Genomic DNA, 20,511 nt, shown 5'->3' on the forward strand with positions numbered 1-20,511 from the left:
TCCCACCCCAGCAACCAGATGTGTTTTGCTTTTTAAGGAATCATCTTTATAAGACTTCATTAGCTTATAAAGTAGTATAAAACTTTACTCAACCTTGTAAGATACACTATCTTTGCAGTGTTAGGGAAGGTTATTTTCAATTAACACCTTAGAACTTCCAGAAAACAGAAACAAACAAAATACAAAATTAAATGATAGTAATAGGCTCAGATCTGATAATAAATGGTGTATTTACTATCCAGATGCAAAGGAAACTATCTGCAGTGTAATTTCTTAAATAACTGAAATTATGATCAATGGGATACAACATTGAAATCTCCATTTGGGAAAGCAACATTCTTCTAGCTTCAGAAATCAGTGGTGATTAAACAATATTACATATTTCTGTTGATCTCTAAAGCTTGACTAAGCAGGAAGGCCCATCTGATCTCTAAAGAATAAAACGTATGGTGCTGTAAAACATAAATGCTGTGTATTAAATAGTCATCTTTTCCACTGAAAAGACCAAATCAGTATTCATTATGCAAGAAGTAGAAATAACGGATGAACAAAATGCAGAGAACGCTCAGTAAGACCAACTGTCTAAAACCACTCAATCACAGGTTGGAAAGGTTCTCCAGTAATCCTCAACACAACCTGCCACTGAGGGCAGGTCCCATCAGAGGAGTTGCCTGGGGCCAGTCAGAGATCCCACCACTTCTCTAATCCTCATTCCACTATTTGACCACCTTCATAGTAAACTTTTTTCATGTAATAGCTGGAATTTCCAGTGTTCCAACTTGTGCCATTGCTCATCAGGTCCCACAGGCTTGTTCACCTGTGGGTTCCTCAGATGTCCTCAAACCTGGCTTCTGCTACAGAGGGTGGAACTTTGTTCCCCTCCTTTGTTCCCCTCCTTTGTGCTTTAGTTTGGTTAGGAGGTCAACCTGCTCACTACGCTCTTGCTGCCTTACTTTTTACTAAAAAAAAATTCATCTTCACCTATTGAAAACCACTTTCTAAATCCACACATTAGTATGAATCACCAGTAAGCAAAACACTGCAATTCATGGAGATGAGGGCTTGAGCTCAAATAATTAATACTGTATAAAACAGGAAGGAAGCCTCTCCACGTTAAAGATCAGTCTGGAAAACAATAAAAGACACCATTTCCCAGGAGAACACCTCTAGACTGATGCATTCTCTGCCAGCAGAGAACTGAGGCAATTCTTGAACTGAGTCCAATTTTGGAGAAGTACCTGACAAGAGAATAATGAGTTGCCAGAAGCAGAAACATTTTGCACTCTCTGTAAGCTAGAGAAGTACACAACTTAACTACTCTGCTGCTGAAAATCAAGACAACGAGCTAATCTCAGATACTCAAAGATACTTTTAGATGATCTTCACTTCACTTTCTGTGAAGACGCTGCACAAAAAGTGTAAGATTGAGGGGAAGACGTACGAGGAACGGCTGAGGTCACTGGGCCTGTTCAGCCTGGAGAAGAGGAGGCTGAGGGGAGACCTCATCACAGTCTACAACTTCCTCGTAAGGGGGTGTCGAGAGGCAGGAGACCTTTTCTCCATTAACACCAGTGACAGGACCCGCGGGAATGGGGTTAAGCTGAGGCAGGGGAAATTTAGGCTGGACGTCAGGAGGGGGTTCTTCACAGAGAGGGTGGTTGCACACTGGAACAGGCTCCCCAGGGAAGTGGTCACTGCACCGAGCCTGTCTGAATTTAAGAAGAGATTGGACTGTGAACTTAGGCACATGGTCTGAACTTTTGGGTAGACCTGTGCGGTGTCAAGAGTTGGACTTGATGATCCTTAAGGGTCCCTTCCAACTCAGGATATTCTAAGATTCTAAGATTCTAAGATTCTAAGATTCTAAGATTCTAAGATTCTAAGATTCTAAGATTCTAAGATTCTAAGATTCTAAGATTCTAAGATTCTAAGATTCTAAGATTCTAAGATTCTAAGATTCTAAGATTCTAAGATTCTAAGATTCTAAGATTCTAAGATTCTAAGATTCTAAGATTCTAAGATTCTAAGATTCTAAGATTCTAAGATTCTAAGATTCTAAGATTCTAAGATTCTAAGATTCTAAGATTCTAAGATTCTAAGATTCTAAGATTCTAAGATTCTAAGATTCTAAGATTCTAAGATTCTAAGATTCTAAGATTCTAAGATTCTAAGATTCTAAGATTCTAAGATTCTAAGATTCTAAGATTCTAAGATTCTAAGATTCTAAGATTCTAAGATTCTAAGATTCTAAGATTCTAAGATTCTAAGATTCTAAGATTCTAAGATTCTAAGATTCTAAGATTCTAAGATTCTAAGATTCTAAGATTCTAAGATTCTAAGATTCTAAGATTCTAAGATTCTAAGATTCTGTGACTTGCAGATAGGCTGAATCACGCTGTGGAACGCAGCATGTATCCAATAAAGCTACTCCCACCCACCCAAATGCCTGTATCACCCAGAAACCTTTTATCATCATGAGAATAGCATACAGAGGAGAAAATCTGAGGACACCAGGGTCACAGAACAAAAATCCTGAGACAAGCATAGGCACAGAATTCCTCACTGACGGGAAATACTGCTGAAAAACACTATGGTCATTTAGAGACACAAATACAGGAACAATTTAAGGCTGTGGAAGATTACTGAGCAATTAAAGTAAGATGTCAAACATACTCTTCCAAACTAAGTCTCTAATTCTATCTTTTCTTAGTTTTTACTGACTTGTGGAAGAGATGCATATCATTACATGCTTACTTTGAATTCAAAGATGATTATACAGTGGCACGTACCTGTACTACTTGTTTCTGTTGTTGTATTGGCTGCGTGGTTGAAATTTGCGTTTTGTCCCGAGTGCCCCGGGTACGTTCACTGCCCACCGAAGTCATCATATACAGTATATACAAAACAATGTATGTACAAAATAGAAAATCTGAAAGAGAAAGAAGAGCATGAGTTAAGGCATGGCTCCAATTCAATACGTAACATACAACCGCAGTAGCTTCAGCTTTACTTGTCTTTACCAGGAATTCTGGTAAAGGCAAGATTCCTGAGAACGCAGCTTAAAAGTATTGGATTTATCATACAGTCTTCAAAGTAAGAGGAGGGAACAGAGTGGATAAAAAGCATTCTTATCAGTTGACAGTGGTCTGTATAGATCTGGGAGATGCAGTCTGCAAGTACAGACTTTTCCATGTTTTTAACACAGACTTTTCTATCTGCTACTCTGCTGGGATTCCAGCTCCAGCTGTAGGACTCCTTCACTTTCTATCGTCTCTCCTGTCCTGTTTTGATGCCTGAAATTTCACCACACTTGTACCCACTCAGAACACTAATGTAAACATCAGATTCACAAACCATACTGTTCTTCTCTTCCCTATCATTAAATCTTTCCTACACATATAAGGAGGTCACTGCCAACACCCACTTGACTCCTCATCCCTCATTTGTAAGAGAAATGCTGATCCTTGCCTTTAAATCCAGGCTCCATAGACAGCATTTGTTTTCTGTTCTCCCTCATACTCACAGAAACCATATACCAAACTACCTGTTACTCTGCTTCAAATGTACTTTTGTTGTATGTGTTCAAAAAGAAAACCCAACCCCCCTACACACACACACACACCAGTGCTATCTTGTCTCTGGCAGTCAGCTGTCACTTCAGTTCATCCTCCATCACTAGAAACACTCAGAAAAAAAGTTTCTTACTCTTCTGTATTTGTATGGCACCTAACACAGAACTACCTGATGAATATATGGCTTTTAGCAGCTCTGGTAACTGAACACAGATCTCAGAACAGTCATGGTCAACCACCCAGTTTCTGTCCCCACGACACTGGGAAGTAAAACTGCAAATTTATGGAACCAAAGACAATCTGCAAGTGGTGCCACCTGGGCAGAAGATGCACAAAGCTGCAGAGTCCTTTTTCTGCCCCTACAGCTCACAACGTGGCAGAGCAAATTGCTCTGGCACAAATTTGGTGTTGCCAAGCTCAAGGTAAGATAATGCTCAGATGAAAACTGAGCAAACCACTATGACTGCATGGATGAGGATGCATTTGGTACCAAACAGGTCACCAGCCTTCAAAAGTAGTATGTATCGAAAAAATAGTTGCAACACACTGTCACTGTTCAAACACTGATCCCCAGTGCTCAAGAGCCTCACCTACATATCCAAAAGACAATTAACCCTATTGTGATCTTCAGTTTAGAAATACATTTTGGTTGACCAAAATTGATCCCAATACTGATTTTTTTTTTTTTTAATGTGATAGTTAAAGCCTTCAATAGAGCCTGAGCAGAAAGTCTATTCCCATGAACTCTTACATATTTAACAAGAAAAGGCCTGCCTTTACCAGGAACTGACCGTAGTATGATCTGAACAGGAACACAGTGTTTCTCCAGCTTCATGAATACATTCACCAAAGCCAAGCTGTTTTGCAGTCCCTTCGGGTGGTCTAACTTGGGTGTCTGCGAAAGGCCCGAACAAACAGGCCTTGGGAGCACCGCGTATAGACAGCGAGGCACGGTCAAAGGGGGGTAACTCAAGCTCCTGACAGTGTTCCACAGAAAAGAAAATATTAAGCAGCTGTGGAGATACTCCGGACGACGAGTTCGACTCTCTGCCCATGGCTGTCCACTGATATTTTAAACATGTTACAGACTGTCCTCTGAGTCAGCAGCAACAACCACTTTCTCTGCGTTCTTATCTGCTTGGTAAGCGATGCTGACTGGACTTCCAGTGCCTTAAGGCTGATTTAATTTTGTGTACGCTAAAGATGACCTTTGGTTTTCTTTGAGGGTCAGTTTTGTTTGTTTTTAAAATCAGTCTGCTCATTACAGTTTGAATCTAGTAAAAGTGAGAGTGAGACAACCCCCCTGAAGAGAGAATTTGACAGCGAGCACTAACCTCTCCAAAAGCCAAGCCAACATTTCCAAACACGATTGTATGCAATCAGCACGCAAAGTTCTGCTGAAAAATTCTAACTCCACTGGGTCTAAATTTGTTCATCACTTCTGAATAAGTCACGTTTATATCGATTGTGGTACCAAGAACTTCTAACATACTTCAAACACTAATTTCTCTGCTTTCAATAGACAGAGCTCCTCTAAATACTGAGATCCATGTTCTGGACGTGACTGGGGCACACACACACTAAAAAAAAAGGTTTTTATTTGTTTGTAAAGCATATGTTCAACTGCAGCACACACTTCAACACCCAGGCAATGCATGGTTGCAAAAGTGTTTTTTTCTCTCCTCCATAACACACGCTGAGCCACAGCTGTTTGAGCCATGTTTGTTTTTCCAGAGGGAAGAATACTTGAAGGAAAAATGAAGGCACAGAAATGTTTGAAACACTCCTGAAGGTGTGCAGCAAGATCAGCTTGCCAAGGGGAACAGGGCCAGACAGTCCAAGAGAATAACAGGATCTTTGAAGCAGATCCTATCCTTGCAGCCTATGGCAGCAGCACCAGGTCTGAAGATCCCATCAAGCCACCAAGGACGTGCTATAACCCATTTCAGATGCATCAGCATCTGCTTCAGACCCACACCACCCCTAAAAGCAGAAACAACAGCCAGATGCAAAGAGGGCAGGAGCAGCAAAGCTTCGAGATACCCCCCAGCAGCTGTAGGGCTCGATCCCACCAGCAGCAGGGCAACGTCACACCACCAGTGGCTGGAGCTTCGAGCACGGGGTGGGGTGTTATTGTTAACAAGATGGGGCTCAACACGAACACTGCCTCGCTCACACAGCAGTTGTCATAGCAATGAGTAGGGTATTACAAACCGAGGAACTTCATTTTAACTGCTGATCAAATGAGGAAAGAAGATTTGAGACAAAGACAATTCTTAATTAAACATCTGCTTAATAAAGATCAGGAAAATGTTCAGAGCAGCAGATGTTTCTGCTTCCATGTCAAGGTCTGGCTCAGTTCAGAAGTCCCTCATCAGCAGTTAATGCTTGACCTTGTAAACACGTCGCAGCTCCAGTAAGCAGCCCAAAGAGCTGTATTTTGAAGAAATAGAGGCACTAGCAATAGAGGCACATTAAACAAAACAGGCCCCCTGAGCACAAAATGAGAAGAAAGCCTTAGAGACCAGACTTCCCAAAACTGTCATGTAAAGAAAGTAACCACACTTGCTTTCTTGACAGTTAAAAAAATTGCTTGTTTATATCAGTGGAAAAAGGTTTACAATCCAGTACCTCCAGAGGAAGATTGCCATTACATAAACAAAACCAAACAAAAAACAATTTACAAAAAAAAGTAACAGAATTGTTCGGAGCTATGTTTAGCTTCTCAAACACAAGAAAACTCAAATCTCAGCACTTCCTCCTAAAGCCAATAACTAGACTTAAAAATGAAAAGAAGGTCTTTTCAGAGGAAAATCATCCCAGATCTCAAGGTTGCTGTCTGTGCAGCAAGCCTTTACAGATAAAGCAGCAGATAAATTATTGCATAATAAGCCACCACCAGACTGGTGATGGAATGACAACAACTATTCTAGCACCCAAAAAGGGAAATGTTGGTAGCAACACCCAACTTTTCTAGGACAAAGAAATCCTATAGCCCTACACATCTCCGCACCCAAGTCACATTCAAGAAGTTGCATTTTGAGTTTGGGTTTTTGAAAGAATAAGACGAAGAATCAATGAGTAACTGTCCTGGTTTCAGTTAGAACAGAACTAATTTTCTTCCTAGTAGCTGGTGGAATGCTGTGTTTTGGCTTAGGATGAGAAGAGTGCTGATAACACCCCGATGTTTTAATTGTTGCAGAGCAGTGCTTATACCAAGCCAAGGACATCTCAGCCTTTGCTCTGTCCTGCCAATGGGCAGGCTGGGGGTGCAGGAAGAGCTGGGAGGGGACAGACCCAGGACAGGTGACCCAAACTAGCCAAAGGGGTATTCCATACCATCTGACGTCATGCTAAACTATATATAGGGGTGGCTAGCCGGGGGGGAGGGGGCCGGACTGCTCGGGGTTAGGCTGGGCATCGGTCAGCGGGTGGTGAGCAACTGCATTGTGCATCACTTGTTTGTACATACTATTATTACTTTCCTATTATCACCATTGTATTATTATTATTATTGTTATTATTATTTTGTTGTTATTATTTTCCTGTCTTATTAAACTGTCTTTATCTCAACTCACGGGCTTCACTTTCCATTTCTCTCCCCCGTCCCAGAGAGGGAGGGGGGAGGGTGAGCGAACGGCTGCGTGGTGTTTAGCTGCCAGCCGGGTTAAACCACGACAGTAACCAACCACATTATCCATGCAAAAAGCAGGTTTATGAAGCTATCATGATGCTTTCCTTGATCTTTTGTTCAAGTTTCCCTGGGCAAGAAATCTAGACTCCAGAAAGTCAGAAAAACTCGAGATGCACAGAATACCAATCGTCTTGAAGTGTGGCAGGCCCTGCAAGACGCAGTACATCTGCTGCTGAACTTCCAGGGACAGGCCCAGCGCTGCAATACCACTGACTTTCAAGAACCCTTCTGAAGTTAAATACTCACTTCCATCAGCTGAACAAAACATTTGCAGTTTCAATTCTTTTCCTGAGGCAGTCTCAAAAAAGTTATTTTCTTGACTCTGGACACGGAGCTGTGATGAAGAACACTGCAGAAATCTGCGTGAACACCTTAGAAGCGCAATTGCTATTTTATGCTTTAATCACAAAGCTACTCAGTCAAGAATTTCATGCAACGACAGGGCTGGAAAAAGGCTGCAGGACACTGCTTTATGATGGCATGGCTACCATACCTGTACAATTAGGCCAGATTTTATTGCCACAGCAGTAGCGTGACATGACCATGAGGAAAAAGCGTGGGGATAAAACTGGCTGCTAAGCATTGATGCAATGCATTTCCCTCAAGTGCTGTTGTCTAAAGAACTTCACTACTTTTATTATGGCTTGAAAGGGAAAAAGAGTTTGCTAGAGTCAGATGTTCAGGAAGAGTGCTGATTACTCAGGGTCTGTAGTGCCCCAAGCCATCAATACCAAACCTGAGCTCGTGGATCCTGAGAGGGTTTCTGTCTCATTTTACCTTCTTCTGCAGTAAATAGGAAGAATAATGATGGCCAGGAGTAGACCTCCATCACTTGCAGAGTACAATTTCTGTCTCTTTGGTCCTCTCTTACGTTTCTTATGTTTCACCACAAGACAAGGCCTTGAGGACTGCTGGGAGTGGCCAGCAGTCAGTCCGAGTACAAAAGCCTAACAGATACACTTCCAGTTGTCACATTCACAAAGCTTATAGAACAGGCTGTTGCATACCAGTACCCACCTTTCTTAAAAGCCACCGAGTTGTTGCTTGAAATTACTATTCTGCATCAGACTCGGTAAATTTGTAATTAGCTAAGAGCACATCCCTGATCTACAAGAATTGATCACTCCTCAACAGATCAAAAAATAAAAAACTTATCTCAAGGTTTACTGTTCCTAAGCAAGTGTTATGGAAAGGAAGACAAATGCAGGAATAGGTGCTACAAATAAAAGAACAGACAGCACTTTTTTGGAAGAGAGCAGTGCTCAGTCTTCAAAAGACTGGAGATGTGTAAAGGCTGCTCACGTACCTGGGGCCACTCTGAAAAGACTGATGTGGTAGGGGCACTGAACAGTGCATGTTTTTCACCAGCAGAGCAGGTTTCAATCACGGAGTTAAGTAATACCATTAATATTAAAAAAAAAAGCTAATCTCATAATATTAATCTTTGCTATTATCCTAGTGTCTCTGCCTAACAGACACTGTTTTACATTTTAGTATGTGCTGGTGATTATCCAAGCTTTAATAAAAATCTGCCAGCTGCATCCAATAAACATTGAGTGGACTTGTCTTCATCATTTCTTTATAAATATTCAAACTTCAGAAGCAACAAGCGCCCTTATTCACACAGAAACTTTTGAAGGAGGAATCTACTTTTCCCCAAATTTTCATAGATCAGAAAAGAAAAACAAGACAACCACACTAAAAATAAGAAAAAACATGATCGACTTCTGTCCAGGACTTCATCTTTTGTACAACCAACACAATCTTCAGACTGCTAAGAAACAAAAAAAAAAAAAAAAAAAAAGGTATCAGAACCTACCCAGCCTCACTGCTGTCAGAGGACAACACTCATTAGTGACCCTGCAGAGCCAAGAGGCACAAAGTACCCTACAAGATTCAGAGGACTTGGCCTGATGCTTCAGGTATCGATTACCTCCAAAGTCACTACTCTCATCTTGTTGCCGTTCTGCTAGAAGAATGCCACTTAAGATAGCAGCTGGCTGGGCTTCCACACACAGGAATAATCAAGTATTGCTCCCTGCCCTAATTATTTATATGGGATAACTATATTTATCCCGTGTTTGCGAGGATTTGTGAGATGCATTAGTTATCAGCACTTACCATTGGCTGTAATGAAGCTTTAAGAAACGACCCAGAAAGACTTAATTGCATGTTATTTCTCATCTAAGCATCACTCTCAGGTCTACCCAAACCAGACAATCTTGCTAGACCATAGCAAAGACCAGACCACAAAATGGGGTAGGAGCAAGCTCACTTCTGAACTATGATTTTCTGCTGAGGAGCATTTTAAGGAAGGTCCTTTCCTGGTATTCTAGGACCCAAAGAAAAAATTTAAATAGTTTCCTGTTATCTTTGATGGAAGGACCTCATTTCTTGCCCTTTATCACAAGAACAGCTTTTCTTATGTTAACCCTCTCTACAAACTACAAGAGGAAAAGCTAATCTTCACTGATCACACTCTGCTTTCCTATTTTTAGGCTATGAAAATAGCAAAAAATGCTGGCTAAGTCAATACAGAGCATACTCACTGTTCATCCCATTGCTACTACATTCAGCGGTGAAGAACCAACAGTACTTACAAATCTCTTTACGTCTCTTTCTCTGAGTTCGTCCCCCACAAAAGAAAAAAATGCAAGTCAGTGAAGGAACAATAAAAAGGAAAACCCCCCTGGTGTTTTCTCTAACATTTCCTGAGTAATGTCAACTAAAAGCGAATTGTGTCTTCAACTTCACGCAAAGAAGCTGCTCACAGAACAGTACTGAAGCCTCCTCGACCCCTGCAATAAATACTCAGATTGAATTAGATGATACATTACAAGGAGGACTGTAAAAAAAATTAACTAGTACTTCACAAAAGGAAAGCTTTATTGCAGCTGAGGAAAAACTGAACTGGCAGGTTTGTCAGGGTTGAAAATCATTACCCTGCGCAGAGAGAACTCACACAGCCTTGCTGAAGTCACACACAAGCTGAGGACAGCTAAGCAGAGTTTGGGACAAAAACCCACGGCCACAGTTTTAGTTTTACTACACGATTTCAACCAACTGGTTGTATATTAGTTCCACGTGCAGCAAAGGGAGAACCTAAAACATTTGTACCATTAAAACTCAAGTTTCACCTTGCCATCTAACACCACACAACTGCAAACCCTCTCCAGAAATTGCACTCCTGCTTCCCTCCTCCTTAACCACATAATATTGCTACTTCCCTTCCATCAGTCTAATGATTGTGCAGCTGCAAAGTGAGCTGATCCAAGAGCAAACTAAACCCTCTAAAAACAAAATAGCGGGGCAGTTGGATAAGCTTACCAAATGGAAAACTATGTGGCTATGCAACTGCTCAATCTGACACAAGGGGTAGGGAATGAGGTCACGGGGAAATGGGGAACATGCATCTCAGCAGCCACACGCCCTTATCATGTATGTAAAGAGCAACGTTTCACATTTTGTCTTCATGGGATCCTGAACAGAGAGACTTTATCCTGATCCTGCCCCCTGCACACAAAAAAAAAAAATCATTAAAATAACTTGTAAACTATTTGAAAAAAAAAAGAAAAATTCACAGGAAGGGACTTTGCCAGCAGGGTGACCTTGAATATATTGCTATTTTACAGCATATACAGTCTTTGGATCGACAGTGAGAAAACAGAGATGTTCATCACCTTTCCTGAGGAGCAATCCTTTGTGCCCAGCCTCCTGGATGCCCATTAGTATTCACTTGTTGTGAGGAAGGACCTTATAAGACTTTGGAGGTGCTTCAATCCAACGAAAAAGGAAGATACCAACCAACGTCAGGACAGTTCGCCTACCACAACACATGTCCATCTAGAAGTCAGTCCTTTCCCCTCATCATACAAGCATCTTTCTGCGTTCGGTTTCAGACACTAAATCTAACTACTCAAGCTATCCTAAAGCAATTTAACCAGCAATCTTTAATGACTCTGTACAGAGGGCTGAGTTTTCAGTGCTTTTGCTAGTCATCTTGACATTCCCCTTCACAGGTCTAACAAGCCTAACATCCATCCCTCCTCCACCTAAAGCCCTACCTCAGAAAGGCTCGCTTCCTCCACCAGCTCATTAACTCACTGCGGGCCCTGCACGGGGAGGGAGGCAGCAAGCCAGACAGACAGACGTGTCTGGAAAGACAGGGCTGGCTGCCTTGGAAGGTCTTCACATGGCTCCTTCCACCAAAGGCGGCTTACTGCAGACTAATAATTTGTACAGCTTTCTTCTATTCTCTTTGAGATGAGCTCAGGGGTCAGCTAGAAGCCTGGGTGAACTCAGGACACACACACACACACAGAGGTGAGGAGATAGCTGCAGAGCATGAACCAAACAAGTTATGGATGTTCTCTTCATAGACTACATGTAAAGGATGTATGATCTCAGGTCACGCTCTGGTTAAGCCATCAATACCGCAAGTAAAAAGATACCTAAGCAGCCAAAGCACTTCAGATAAGACTGGTGTCGACCACTAAAGCTGCACCGTGGCGTGTTCCTCTATTAACTGCGACTGACTTGTCTCAAAACCACTGTGCCCCACACCTCTAGTAACAGTGTCAGCAGGATGCTTTCAAAGCAGTTTAAGTGTGGTTAACATTAGGGTACAACGCGGGACATAAGAACGCATCAAGGACACGTCAGGCTTGCATCTGTCAGTCCCACCAACTGGAAGGCACAGCAGTTAAACAAGCTTTTGGTGGATCTCCTACCTGTCAATCGCTACCATTACCACCACGTTATCTGTACCCACAAGATGAGTAGTTCATGAAACAGCAAACACAAAAGACCAGCTGTTAAATCACAACAACAAAAAATAACTTAACTAGGAAAGTTAATCATAGTTAAAACTGGTACCGTAACTAAAGAAGATGCTGAACTGCCACAGGGGAGGAAAGGACAAGTATTAGGGACTGTCAGCTCTGGCTACTGAACTTCAGAAAGGTGCATTGCAGTGATTTGCTCCCGTATAACAGCCCATACCTAAACAGCCCCCCAGATTAACCCCATTTTACACACAAACAGCCCCGTAAGACTCAGGGTGAAAGCCAGGCACTCCAAGCAGCAGAAAGAAGCAGCTAACACGAGCTGGTAGCCGGGCCACCATGCAGACCCCAGCATTTGCTCTGAGCAGAGTCCCATCACCACGGTGGCGTGCAGGGAGCGGCGCTGGCTGCAGGGCATGGTGCTGCCAAATCACGACCTCGCTCTGTGCTCTCCCTGCCCCCTCCGGCTGCCTCCCGCGTCGCTGCACCGCGCTTCTCCTGGAACGGCTTCCAAAGGAATTCTCTGAATAGAAACAGATACAAGCAGCAGGGCTAAAAATAGACAAGTACGAGCTGAGACATTTATGACGTCCCCAAACTGGTGGAAACACGCTCAACTGCCTCAAAAAAAGGGCACCGAGTTGTTTCACACTACAACGGACGCCAAGGAACAAAGTAGGGAGTGCCACCAAGAAGCGAGCTGGAAGGGGAGGGGGCAATTCTGACTTGCAACACCGTCATCAGATCACGTTACAGCGCTTGAGACAAAAAGCAATGGTTAAATTACAAACCACAAGTGAAATAAAAGCAAATGCACAAAGTAACCCGTGAGGCTGCTCCTCTGAAAAGGCATTAAAACCTCCCAATATCAGACTTTGGAGCCTAGCTTCAGAGTTTTGGTGGCAACACTGAAGAGCTCAGATGTAATTCGTACGTCTCTACCAAACCCTGCTTCTTGAACTAGATCCTCGGGGACAAAACAGCAAGACTGATACTTGTGGAATACTCACATTCACAAAAACAATGTAAACCAGGAGTCTTGCTGACAAAAAAATCCTTTGAATACAGCAGGATACTCCTGAATATGTTCCTGTAACTTCCCCAAGATCATATTTCACAGGGGTCATCTTAAGCAAGAGAAGAATCCACCAGAATAAAAACTTTGACTGACTTATACCATACGTCACTCAGTAAACAGTAAAATAACAATATAAAGTTGTATCATCTGGAATAAAAAGTTCCAGAAGGAAGAAAAGAAACAATAGTTTCTAAGGCAGCATTAAAAGTTTCCTTCCTTAACTATCTTAAGCTTTTACTGTGCATAAAAACCTGATGAAAACTCATGGCCGTCTGGTCCAACTGAAAAAAAAAAAAAAAAAAAAAAAAACATCTTTAGGAGTCTTTTAGCCCCATATGCACCGTTCCAGCCTCCCACCGTCTTTTTTTTTTTTAAACCTGTCTTGGCTGCCACTCACTTTCTGCCTGCAGCAGGAGGCTCTCACTCCTCTCACCAAACCTCCCCAAACCACTCCAGTTCACAACACAGGTGGAGAATCTGCACAGAATCCTGGATTTTGCAAAACATGTGTGTTTTTTTTTCTTCATTCCAAAATATCCTTTCTATCAATGGACCATTAAGAAATTTGTTTTTTCAATTAATTTATTCACTTGTTTTCATAAAGCTTACTTTCTATTTCAACTGTGTCTTCTTGCATTTTGCAGGATCATTTATCACAGCACTGGCTCTGTAGAGGTATGCCAACTTCTCACTGTACAACACATTAAAATGCCCAGGATGCATTTTCTAGAACATCCTCAGAAGGCATTAGCCACCTGTCTATTTTACCAACCATGCAAGAGACCAAGCACTGTGCTGCAAGATCAAGTCACTTTTGACAGAAGTGGGCTCTTCACATCTCGGTTTCTGAACCAGCTAGCTTATTCATATTAAGTGCAGCACCTCGCCCTTAGCACACACGTGAGCCCTGAGATTGCATCTGGAATACACACACTGTTAATTGCAGCATGCAACTCTAGCAACAGCATTTAAATATTACAGGTATCAGCTTTAGCTATTATACGGTACCTATAAAAACATCACTGAACAAATGCTTTGGCAGTGACAGTCTTTTAAACCATTTCAGCAGATGTGTTGTAAACACCAATTTCACCCTAACAAAACAAAAAGCTGTGCAGATGTGAATGGCAAGCAAGGGATGAGCAAGGGATAAGCAAGATAAAACATTACAAGTTTTAAAAGTTGCATTACAAGCTTAAATAGCAGTTGTTTAATCACCGCAATAATTTTCAGCCATTTACGGAATGTTATGTAGAAATCCTAGCAAAACAGGGGACTGTTACTTTCTGTAAAAGCCACGATGACACTGTAAATAAATTAAGAAAGCAATGGTAGGGAAGTTTAAAATGCAGAACATTTTAAAGACGGTCTCAATTTAACACAAGGGCCATTTTCATGTTCAACGTGCATGCTGCGCAAAATACAGCTTTTTGAAAACTAGTGAGGACAAGCTGACACATGGTGAAGGTAAGTTACAATTGAGAGGTCAAAAAAAAGCAACTCACCATTTCACATGCCTCCTCCGCTAACAGCAAGAACCTTGAAAAGTCTACTTATCTAAGAGGGCAGCATTCACCCAAAGCTGCAATCAGTAACAAGTGAAATATTAAAAAGTTACTGTCACCATTTGGGCATCTGCAGGGGCTTGGAGGTGCTCACAAGGATGGGGGCCTCAGACGTGCAGGTACTGCCCTTTTGGTCTCTTTCCCTTGTCTAAAACCTGGACAACAATGCTTGCCAAATCTTCTGCTGTGCTCTAAAACTCTAGGGCAGACAGTATTAGCATGCCCAGAGCTTTGACATTCCAAAAAGAACCTTGAGTTTTTGAGATTTGTTGCCACGGAAGTTCCTGTGAGATCACAGCTACATCACATCACAGGAAGTTTCTCCCCAGGCTGGAATACAAGAACAGCAGAATGTGATGAAGCCGCTCTCAATACATTGCATCTGAGAACAGCAATTTTAAGGAGAAACAAATTTTACTTCCACTTATTCATGCAAGCCATCTGAAGAGTTATGAACACATCCAACGGAAACATTACACCCTTTGCAGACTTTTTTTTTCCAGAAAAAGAAGAGAAGGAAAAAGCATGTTTAAATAGATTATCTTGTTCCCATTGCCAGAGACATAAGGCAACTTCCCTTGAATCATTTTAAGTTGTCCAAATTCTACATATGATGAATAAAAGCCAGAAAATTCCCAGAAAGTTAAGCTTCAAGAGTAAGACCTTCCACAAGAGGTACGCATTAATGTATATTCAAATGTGCAAGAACTTTTGAGAACAAAAACCTTTGTCCAGTTGAATCGTCACAATTCCCATCAAATTAAAAAAAAAGTAAAACAGAGCCCAAAGAATGCAACTGAATTGGGTCAGAAGAAAAACTAGGGTTAAACCTGGGGAGTCAAAAATCAGCCCCACATACTCGTGGATCCACAAAAGGTTGTAATTTTACTTTATAGGCAACTAAAAATAAACCAATGTTTATCTGGGACTCACTTGTCAGTGAAGATTTCAACACAGTGAAATACAAGTTGTTGTTTAAAAGCTAAAGTATACTGATGTCAATCTAAAGTTTGTTCACTGTAAACAAGTATTTCTTTGGCCAAACTTCCCAAATCTTCAGTCAAACATCCAACTGCTGTGTAAGACTTGAAAGCTTAAATTCCCCCAAAAAAAACAAGATTACTCCTCATTACCAGAAATCACCTTTTGTCATCACAAAAATTTTTATTTTTAAAGGCACAATTTAATACTTCTATTTTTTTCTCTACTACCTGTAGTCTGTGATACAGGAAAGTATGATAGTGTTATAGTTAGCTTTCAGATTCTTGGAGCTGAAATGTTTTGGATTTAAATACAATTGGAAAATATTCATGATATCGTGGATATTTTTTTACATCAGTCCTAAGCACAATAAAATCTTCATTTTATACAGCCTTAGAAAAAATAAACTGATGGCTTCCTTCCACTTTTTTTTTTTTTTTTTTTTAATTTGGGTCACTTAAAAATAATACAACATCTGAAACAAAGGAGTAGATGCTAAACATCAGTATTTTAACAAAACCTGATACATCCCAGAAGCTGAACTACTTAGAAATCCAATTTAAAATAGGCCCTGGAAGAGGTAAATGCATCACTTCTTCCCAATTGGTCTTTGAGATTTCAAGACAGCAGAGCTCCCCTCTTCGCTAGTCATAAAATCCCATACTGGTATAAATATATCCCAACACACCTTTGGAAAAAACAGCCTAGTATAAAGCTCTATTTTCGGTCTTTCATGCATTGCCTTCAGCTTGATGTTTTTAGACTTCAGCTACGATAAAGCAAGTAGGGTTTAGATGTGCGTTTTGGCAAAGCTTTGCAGTTTGAGCTCTGCTTACATGAGGTCACTTCGCGTGGCAGAGAAATTGCAAAGTCTGAAGTCGAGATTCTTCAGGAAATGTAAGAGGTGGTTAAGGCCTGGTCTTAGTAAACAGAGGACTGAGTGAGTCTCTAAATGGAGCTGGCTTTGCCCACCATGAGAATGCCAGGAGAGAGCACTTATCCCTTCCCCTTCAACACTTCTCCCTCGGAAGAGAACAAAGGGATATATATATTTAAGATGTATTTCACAGTATGTCTGCTCACATACAAACTTCTAGGAAAAAGGCAACTCATCAATGCTGTACTAAACAGACATAAAAGCGGAACAAAAATGCACTTACAGAAATACCAGGTACAGAGAAACAGAAATAAGGTACAAAGCAAGGCCTTAACTTTCCAGCTGGCATTACTGCAGCCCAGCTGCTACACAGCTACACACTGAGCGACACTGGTTCATTGCTCTCTACAGCTACCTGAAAGAAAGGTGTGGGGAGCTGGGGGTCAGCCTCTGCTCACAGTTAATTAGCGATAGGACTAGAGGGAACAGCCTCAAGTAGCAGCAGGGGAGGTTCAGGCTAGAAATGAGGAGACATTTCTGCTCAGAAAGAGCAGTCAGGCACTGGGACGGGTTGCACAGGGAGGTGGTGGAGTCAACATCCCTGGGCGTGTTCAAGGAAAGGTTGGACGTGGTGCTTAGGGACAGGGTTTAGTGGGTGACAGTGGTGGTAGGGGTACAGTTGGACCAGATGATCTTGGAGGGCTTTTAATATCCTTAACGATTCTGTGATTCTAATACATAGTTGCAGGACCAAGTATTTCACTAGGCCAATGTAAGAAGGGGTGCAGAGAAGAGTTTCCCCTCTTCCTCCTGCCCAGGTGTGCCAGCAGGGCTCCCTATTCCCGTATTATTTCATTACTAACTTTCAGGGCAACTCAAAGCAGGAATTTTGTTTGTTTGCTGAGACACACCTAAAGCTCCCCGGCACTAATGACTCTGTTTCTGCTGCAAGGAGCCAGACTCTGGATAATTTGAGCAAATCAAAGTAGAAACCCATCCTATCAGCGATCAAACCAAACTCTTCCCCCATCCCAAACCTGTCGCGTAACCACCCCAAGCCACATCCTCCTCCTGCTCACCCACACTCCACTTGTTGCTTCTCTCCCTCAACACATTGCCTTAAGACCTGTTTAGTCAGAGGGAAAACACCATCAAAAGAGCATGCCGGCGACAGATCCCAACTTCTCTCTTACACAGTGCAGCAACTGGAAGGGGTGGAGGAGCCGCACATCATCCTGCAGTTGGGGTCTGTTGATAAAGGCACCTGTAACAGTAAAACCAGTTCCCGGCCACCCACCTCTCCCTCGGGTCCTGATGAGGGAAACGATGATGGCTCCAGCTGCCACGCTCCCCCATTTGTTCTCTCCTGCAGCCGGTTCCCATCCCAAACAGCCACTTAGCCTCTGCTAGGTGGAAAAGCTTTTCGTTACCACAGCCTGACTCAATGTTCAAAACCTGCTTGTTCTGGCCTGCAAGGTAAGATGCGTCACTCAGTGTGTTTTAATGCTCAAATTTTGCTTAGATATTAAAATCAACTGAAAAGGGAGAGTTCTGAGGTTCCTTGCCCTATGTTTGATCATATTTTCCAATAAACAGGTCATTTCACAACTACAGAAGCTTAGGATGCCTCCTATTGAAGAGTTATTTTAATGGATTTGTTTACTGAGATGAAATAAAGAAGTTAAAAAAAAATTCTCTTTGCTCACTCCCATGACTCAAGCACTCCCCAATAATCAACAGAATCAGCAAGGGAGATAAAGCATAAATATTTGAGGAAAGTTTCCTACCAGAAACTAAATCTCACTGAGGTTTCATTTCAGAGGACTGCACAAAAAGGGCTGTCCCAGCTTTTCTCAGATTCAAGATCCCCAACTATTAAATACTTTTAGCCATCTAACTTTGTTTTAACCTTTGTCTACAGCTGGGAAGGGGGGTCCTTGGGTTTGGGGGAAGATGGCTGCATTTGCAAGAACTGGAAGAATAGGTCAATCCAGTTCACTCTTATTTTATTTGTCTAATTCTGGAAAGTTTCGGCTTTATGCTCATTAAAAAGTAATTTCAAAAGCCATGTTGACACACAGAGCTTCATAAAACAGGCTGCTTGGTATACAGAAGTACAAGAAGAACTCACCCTAACCTTTCGCAAAAGGTAAGTGCACATTAAACCCTCATTGACAAAGCATGTAATTCCTAGACAGAACATACGTGGGACTTGGGCAATGTTATCACTCCCAGACGATCAAATGTTTGACCCATTTCCCTCACAGAACTGCTGAATTACAGCCCTCAGATCAGCTAGCACCGAGACACCCAATTACCCCTTATTTACAAGCAAAGAAATCACTCTGATTTAAAATACCTTACTGCATTTTCACAGCATTTTCCTACACTCATCTCCAGCGCCCACTCAACTTTCCACCTGCGAGCAGTCACGGATGACTGTTACCACCGCCCCTCCTAAACTCCATCCCTAATCCACCGCCTTCTCAAAGGCGTGCAGGAACAGATGGCATTGGGTTTGCCCGAAGGACTACGGATTTGTCAAGCAGTTGAACCCAGAGAAGGCAAAGCTTGAGGGGGATGTCATCACTGCATACACAAACCTGAAGGGATGGTGGAAAGACAGAGCCAGGCTCTTTTCGGTGCCCAGTGCCAGGACAAGAGGGAATGGGCACAAGCTGGAACACAGGAGGCTCAGTCTGCACAAAATGAAATGGGTTTTCACTGCACAGGTGCCAGAGCACTGGAACGGGTGGCCCCAAGAGGTTGAGGAGCCTCCCTGCTTGGAGACCTTCAAAAGCCACCTGGACATGGTCCTACCAGCCTGCTGTAGGTGACCTGCTTCAGCAGGGGGTTGGACCAGGTCATCTCCAGACACCCGCTGCCAACCTCAGCCAGTCTGTGGCTGGGCGAAGAAAAAAAAGAGAAGGAAGCCTTAAAACTGGAAAGCTGTTATCAAAAATGCCCCACAAGCAGCTTCATTTGAGACAACTCTTAAGCTCCAGCAACTCTGCTCAGACAGTCACAAGGAAAAGTGAAAGCCTAATCATTTCTGCAATTAAACCAGGCAGTGCGAGAGTCATTAGGACTTTAATCCAGCAACACATCAAGAGATGAAACGGTAGTCAATGAAGACTGGAGTACGCGTATACAGTTGCAAGGAATTGCATATTTGCAATGATAACAGAACTATTCAAGAAAGATAACACATCTTTTCCTAAGGTGCAAAGCAAAGTTCCTGGATATGGCTGTTATCTGAACATCAAGAGGCAGCAAAGAAACCCAACAGGTTGAGGACACATAGCAGGAGCCAGGAACTTTTCTCAAACACTTGAAACGACTTCGTTAACGTGCCTCCACCAAGCCCGTAACACCGGATTTCAATTTTAACACCGAATTTCAGACAGCTACCCCTTGGCACCTCACCCATGTTCAAAACACTCAAACCCATTCAGTGGCTATTGAGAGGAAGCAAAACACAAGGTCAGGAAGCACAGCACTGCTCCTCCTCATCACGTTCAGGCACCCAGGGTTGACACCTGTAAGTCTGGTCATCCATATTCATCTTAAAATGGATCACAAGTCAGAGCTCTGAAGAACGTAGGACTGAAAGCTGGAATTAAAGCCCGTCAGCAGAACACATCTGTCCCTCGGGGTACCACCCCTCAAAAGCATGGAGCACAACTTCTCAAGCACAGTCCTGTATGTGCTCTGTACGCACAGCCTGATAGCAGAGCAGGGCTTGGCAGCAGGGTGCCTCGTGCATTCACACTGCTAGAACAGCATGTAAGACAACAGGCACTTTTTTAAATTAAGAAAGAAAATGCAGAATTTCAAAGAGAAAAGACATCAGTGGTTGCCTCCAAGAACAGGGAAACACGCAGTGTGATAATACAAAATATCAGTCTAGTGTTTACCATAAAATAGCTGTGATTCAGTTAACATTTAAAACCAAACAGA

At 42.3% G+C, this 20,511-nt stretch overlaps 1 protein-coding gene across 9 annotated transcripts in view; it reads right to left on the minus strand.

Moving 5' to 3' along the window:
* The window catches only part of UBAP2 (ubiquitin associated protein 2), a 138,163-nt gene that overhangs the window by 114,015 nt on the left and 3,637 nt on the right, over positions 1–20,511 (minus strand). For all 9 annotated transcript variants that reach the window (XM_084505040.1, XM_084505039.1, XM_084505036.1 and 6 more), the window contains one exon: positions 2,790–2,929. In XM_084505040.1, the coding sequence (XP_084361166.1) occupies positions 2,790–2,888 (99 nt within the window). In that variant the 5' untranslated portion in view covers positions 2,889–2,929. Of the gene's footprint in view, positions 1–2,789; positions 2,930–20,511 lie in introns of those variants that run through there.

The sequence above is a fragment of the Aythya ferina genome (genome assembly GCF_964211825.1).
Source record: "Aythya ferina genome assembly, chromosome: Z".
NCBI lineage: Eukaryota > Metazoa > Chordata > Aves > Anseriformes > Anatidae > Aythya > Aythya ferina.